At 43.6% G+C, this 6,000-nt stretch overlaps 1 protein-coding gene across 1 annotated transcript; it reads right to left on the reverse strand.

Annotated features, from left to right (window-relative positions):
- Nucleotides 1–2,840: 2,840 nt before the first annotated feature.
- LOC135943952 (aurora kinase C-like) lies at nt 2,841–4,245 on the reverse strand. The gene is made up of 5 exons (XM_065490620.1): nt 4,142–4,245; nt 3,892–4,083; nt 3,533–3,832; nt 3,249–3,480; nt 2,841–3,190 (listed from the first exon to the last, which is right to left on the reverse strand). Exons 1-5 carry the CDS (start codon nt 4,243–4,245, stop codon nt 3,074–3,076), a joined length of 945 nt encoding a protein of 314 aa, XP_065346692.1. The 3' UTR covers nt 2,841–3,073.
- Between the last annotated feature and the right edge of the window lie 1,755 nt (nt 4,246–6,000).

The following is a 6,000-nucleotide window of genomic DNA, read 5'->3' on the forward strand; positions in this document are numbered from 1 at the left end:
TAGTTTTCAGTCTTTTCTGCTCTTTTATGAATATGCAAACAGACATATTAATGTGTTGAATGAATTTAAGCCACATTTCGGACCGAAAGAGTTAAAATATTGAGAGTTGAGGGAAAGAATTTCCTAAATTATACCGGTATTTGAACCAAACTAAACCGGTTAATCTAGCTTTTGAGTGGGATGGGAAGAAGCAAGTTAAAATAGAAGCGTTCAAGTCATTAAGTCAACTTATTTTTAGTGAGTGGCCGCACCGGGCGCACCGCATTGGAGAAACATGTCCACGGAGAACGAACTGTCCTCGGTGCTGTTCAGGCGACAGGCCACCAACGACGCTCTGGATGACGGAGTGGAGGTGAAGCCGCGGTGTCCGCGCCGCCACATCGATCTGCACCGAGTTCCAGATCAAGCAGTTCGAGACCGAATTCAACAAGCAAGTTGTCCCGGACGAACCGGACACGAGCCAGGGGGCCGTGTTCACGTTGCGACACCCCCGGACACCGATAGGTGGACGCGGACGGGGAGTGTCTGGTAGGTTTTATTCAGGACTATTGATTTTTCGCGCCTCGGCCACCCTGACACACTTTGCGGGCGGCGGGGGTGGTTTTTGGGGGTGAAAACCATCGATAAAATTTAGGCGCAATAGCGAGTATGTGGGACGAGGGTTTTAATTTAAAGTGATCATTTTTTAAGCATTTTGCTAGAAATAGAAAAGCAATAAATTTCCTTGTAAATGACTGAAAATATTTTCTTTAAATTTTTCGAGCTGATTGTATTTTTGGAAAATTTATTAAATTCTAATTTCAATCCGTGATTTTTTCGAAAAAGACTGAAAGAAAATTTTTACTAATCGAGAAATCCTGGAACGTACAATTTGAGCAATTATTTTATCTTGTAAAAAAAGTATTCACCAAATCGTATTTTTCAATTGCATCAAATGAGCATGAGTTTTGAGCTTTTCGGCATTTTGACACAATGCACAAATGGATTATATTCTTGATTCTGCAAGCAGCCACGTGATATTGCAGCGGCCAGCGCCAAGACCGGCTGGGAATTTTGGTGCTATTCATTGCGGGAATTCACCAGCAGTGCCAGTGCGCCCTGCTGGACCTCACATTGCCGCGGCGTTAAGACTGACATGATTAAAGACTAAATATGTATGTATTTTTGTTTTGGCAGGCGTTGGTTGTCGTGCAGAGGCCTCATTCCTTCCCAAGGCTGCGGCCGAAGTCTGGTGATGACTTCTTCATTCTTCAGGGAGCAAAACAGGAGAGCCAGTCAGCGCTTGGACAAGAGCCGCGTCGTAGTCACACGCATCCCCAAGCTCGCTGCCAGCACAATAAATTTAACTCTTTTTGAACGGCGGAAAGAAACTAAAACTCAAAAAATTTACTGAACAAGGAAAACTAAAACTGGAAATCTGTCCAAAATTACACACGTTTCTTTTAATTTGCGTCAGTCACATAAATTTCATAAATTTTATTCTCTTTCCCCGCATATAGCCAGCACGCAATGAATTTGACGAATTTTGAACTCCGGCAAAAGTATATATTTATATTTAATTAAAATTCGAAGAATTTTAATTTGAGGAAAAGATTTAACGTGGGCATGGCGTCATGGGAAAAGCATGACGGGGCTTCAACCTCTGCGGTACCCTATTGACCTTTTTCAGGGTACCACGTGACCTGAGATCCGCTCCCAAGCCGATTTTTAATAATTTTTCAGTAATTTCGGCCACATTTGTCGACCATTTGTGGCCCTTGACCTTCAACGACCTTCTCAGGCCGCGCAACCTGAGTACTTAAGCTGTGTATTTGAGCCTTTCGGTCAATTTTGCCACCAAAAAGTCACTTGTTTAAATTGAATTAAAATTCCAGGTGATGGGCACCCTGGCAGTTGAGCCGCCAAAGCCAGGAAACGCATTTTATATCTGGAATTCATGTCAAACGCAACTTTCACTAATTTCTGCTGGATCCTGGCGACCTTGGAAGTAAATCCAAAAATACATCATTGTTATTTTACTTACAAAAATTCTGATCAGGGTATTCGGACATGGTGATCAGCCAGGTGGTGCAGCGGCAGAGCATGCACTACAACGGACCAATTAACCTGCTGCAGCACATCCTCAAGCACCTGTCGAGTCGCTCGAGGACAAGAAACTGCGCATTTTCGGCTGCATCGATCTCACCCTTGTCGACAAATGCGTCTCCCTTGAGGTAAAAACTTAAAACCATTATGTAGGAGGATCTGAAAATTTGTGTTCTCAGTGGATCGCGAATCCAGTGAACGACATGTACGCTAACACGGTGTTGGCGGCGGTGCTGCAGGCCGAGTCGGTGGAGGAAGCGATGCCGTCCGCGCCCTCCAAGATGGACCGGATGCACTTCAAGGAGTGCCTCATGGAGATGCTGCAGGACATGTTCGGCGAGGACTCGGTCCCCGAAATATTCAAGGGAGACAAATTACACGTCACGGTCGACGGCAAAAAGGCAGACATCGACCTCGAGCACATGGTAATTTAATTAAAATATGATTTTTTATTTATAGAAATAGATATTGCTTGGTTAGTTAATCATGGCAGACCAATTTTTCGAATTCCACCTGAGTTTTAATTTTCAATTCCAACTCCGCAGGTTGTCTTGTGCGAAGAGCAAGTGCAGAGGATGCTGCAGCAAGTGGTGCACACAGCCGTGTCCAAACGTGGACACTTAACTTTAAAAATTTATGTTTCATAAAAATAAAAAACCAAAATTCAAAATTAGTTTCTTATTATATTAAAGCATGGAAAGATCGCAGCCATTAATTTATCTAAACCAACTATTATATTACAACAGGGTTGCAAATAAACCGCGTTTTTTTAGTCATGACCTTGACTTAAAAAATTTACAGAGAAATTGAGGCAGTAAATGATCAATTTTGAGTTAAAATTTTGGCCACTCGAACCACAAATTCAAGATTATCACAGAACGGAATTAAGTGGTGAAGAAAAACCGGATGGAAAGCAAATGCAACCCTGATTAAAACCACAATATTTACAGATTAAAATAAAGATAAGGAGATTGACAAGTCTTCAAATTCATTTTGCGGGCTTTGGGGCATCATCAACGCTCTTCAGAGGCCAGTGCTTGACGATGAAAGGGTGCATCATGACCTCCTTCAGGCACAGGCGGTCCTCAGGCTTCACCTGCAGCAACTACAGTAGAAAATAATATAATTAAAAGCAATAATTTATCGACTAACCGAAAAATTACCTTGGTAATGAGGTCTCTGGCGAGGGTGCCGATGTAGGGCGGGAAGTCAATGTGGGCCTTGCAGATGCGTCGGAAGGCCTCCGGGCTGGACTTGCTCTCGAAGGGCGTCCTGCCCACCAGCAGCTCGTAGCAGAGGATGCCGACGCACCAGTTGTCCACCAGGTGCGTGTGCTCCATGTTCTTCACCATCTCGGGCGCCAGGTAGTGCTCCGTTCCACAAATGGTCTTCCTTCTAATTATTTGTAAATAAATGAATCAATTACCAAATATTATAAGATCCGAACCTTTTGGTCTGGGACGAGTTGTGTACGGACCACCCGAAGTCTGCAATTTTGATGTCCCCCCTGGCAGAGATGAGAATGTTCTCGGGCTTGATGTCTCTGTGGATCACCTGGCAGTCGTGGCACGCCTGCAGGGCGCTGGCCACCTGGTAAATGTACTTTGCGCACTTGGGCTCCTCGAAGCGGCGGTGCTTCTGCGCGTTCAGTTCGCGGAACAACTCGCCCTTGGAGGCGTACTCGAGGACCAAGAAGACCCTTTTTTCGTCAACGAAGTACGTCAGCAACTGCAGGATGTTCTCATGCCTGAAGAGGAGTTATAAGAGTCAAAATAATTCTAGAATGGAATTCAATAAATTAATTACTTGAGGTGGGACTGTATTTCGATCTCTCGGGTCAGCTGCTCCTCCATTTCGTGCTTGACAAGTTCGTTCTTGACCAACAATTTCAGAGCCACAGGGTACTTTGTAATCTTCTCTCGGGCGAGGTACACCCTGCCAAACTTCCCTCGGCCCAGGGGACAGCCTATTTCAAAGTCCTCCAGAGCCCAAGAGTCTCTGCGAATTTTTCGGATTACAAAAATTTACATGATTAAGGACGGTTTAAATGACTTACTGGCCAGCGTCACGGCGCCTTTTGATTTCCTCCAGCATTCTCCGCTCCATCAGCTCCGTTTCATGCGCCAAACTCGTCTGCTGAGGCGGCTCCATCCTCGACATTGTGCTCACACTCGCTGCCATGAAATAACTGCGGAATCTGTCAAATCCGGCCCCTGTGCCTCTCTAAAAACCTATAGCAAAATCGATCTTGCAAAATAAAAAGCGAATTACGGAGGCCCCAAATTCCCGACACAAAGAAAACAATATACCGAATGGCGGACGCAGAAGAGAAAGAAGCGTGGTGCGCATGCGTGACTTGTAGATTAGGTTAAGGGGAGTTTTCTATCCACCCCTAAGTTGCCATACAGCGTTGAAAATGAGACAAAGAGTGTGGCGCCAAGAACGGCTAAAGCTAAAAACAAAATTTATTATAGTAAAAATAATATATTTTTTTGACTTTTGGAATGCACATAACTCATCACAATAATTGGACCGAATTGCAGCAAAGAGGATGAAATTAAATGGGTGTATGCACCCCATGAACCCTTCAGTAGCACAAAGGAGCTCGGGACGAGGCCAACGGTGGGTAGTTTTGCATTTCTGATTGTTAGATCCGGAGATTAGGATTTGCAAAACTCACAAAAAAGTTAAAAAATTGACTATCTTTCAGACAAGCCTTCGTCTTAAAGAATATATTGTAATTTCCAATTTTTTTATATTAATTCAAAACTACCCTTTTGGTCTCTTAACTGATTGGTTTTGATTTTTTTTATTTCTCCCGTGAAACTTGAAAAGGATAAAGATTGCCCGGCCGGTTAATTAATGCTCAGATGCCTTCTGTCGGCTTCAAAGACATGCGGACAGCTAATTACTGTTTAAAAATATTAATCACAAGTTTTTATTTTTCACACCGCATAAATGAAAGGATTATACTGTTTTGAACTTTAAACTTTTAATTAAAAAAATTTACTATCAATAAAATATTAAAAATTCTGCTAATTAACATTCAAAAAAGAATCGAAAATTAACTAAATATTTGTTTAAAAATTTTACTTAAGTTTCTTGCTCTTGTGGATGGTTAGAAAAAATCAAAAGTTGTAAAATTTAATTTCAATAGACTTGGAAGGTGGTTGGAATCGCGGCGAGCGCGAGTATGTGGTATGTGCACGCTGAATTCGCGGGCCAGACGCCAAACGTGTTGCTCGTGAAGAAGGAGACGAAGCCAGACGGCACAAGTGCGCATGAGTGGGAGACAGCTGGCGATGGCACTGGCAGTAGGAGAATCGAAGCAGCAGCCAGAGGCACCAAAAGAGGGGAAGGAGTGGAGGCGAACTACCACTGCAAACAAAGGAGGCACTCTCACCGCTTGATACCTTCTACGAACTCCTGCTGGCTGGATACAAGACGCTCAATTTTTAATGTAAACGGATCCCTATGCTAAAACCGCTTTAATCGAGCTTTCGTACGCGGTCAGCATGAGACGGTAGGAGGCATCAAAAGGAGTGCTCTGCGCACCTCCTCCTCCAGCCTGCTAACCTGATACAAGTGGGGCATTTTCACGCTACAAGCAGCGCCATGCTCGCTTTTTTTCACTTGGTACCAGGATGGCACACGATACAAGGAGGTACATTTGATACCTTCTATTGTCCCCTTCACCTGACGCCAATGGCTTGATGAAGTAGGGTTTTAAAGGACGATGGATATAACGGCAACGCATCCTTGAATCATATCGGTCGAAACTGGGCGATTTTCAGATATTTCCCTATCCTTTTACTTGGTAAGATATCGATGTATCAACCAGTATCGACCGATACTTATTAAAAAAAATCATACCGCAATCTGCCCCCCTTCAACCCCTTTCAACATGTTGCGATT

Source organism: Cloeon dipterum, chromosome 4 (assembly GCF_949628265.1).
Source record: "Cloeon dipterum chromosome 4, ieCloDipt1.1, whole genome shotgun sequence".
NCBI lineage: Eukaryota > Metazoa > Arthropoda > Insecta > Ephemeroptera > Baetidae > Cloeon > Cloeon dipterum.

What these genes read in the sequence shown, in the direction of transcription:
- LOC135943952 (XM_065490620.1), bottom strand. Translation starts at nt 4,245, where the DNA reads ATGTCGAGGATGGAGCCGCCTCAGCAGACGAGTTTGGCGCATGAAACG. An exon ending in AGGCGCCGTGACGCTGGCCA is followed by an intron (nt 4,084 to 4,141) that starts GTAAGTCATTTA and finishes AAAAATTCGCAG; the next exon opens with AGACTCTTGGGCTCTGGAGG. An exon ending in AACTCGTCCCAGACCAAAAG is followed by an intron (nt 3,481 to 3,532) that starts GTTCGGATCTTA and finishes ACAAATAATTAG; the next exon opens with AAGGAAGACCATTTGTGGAA.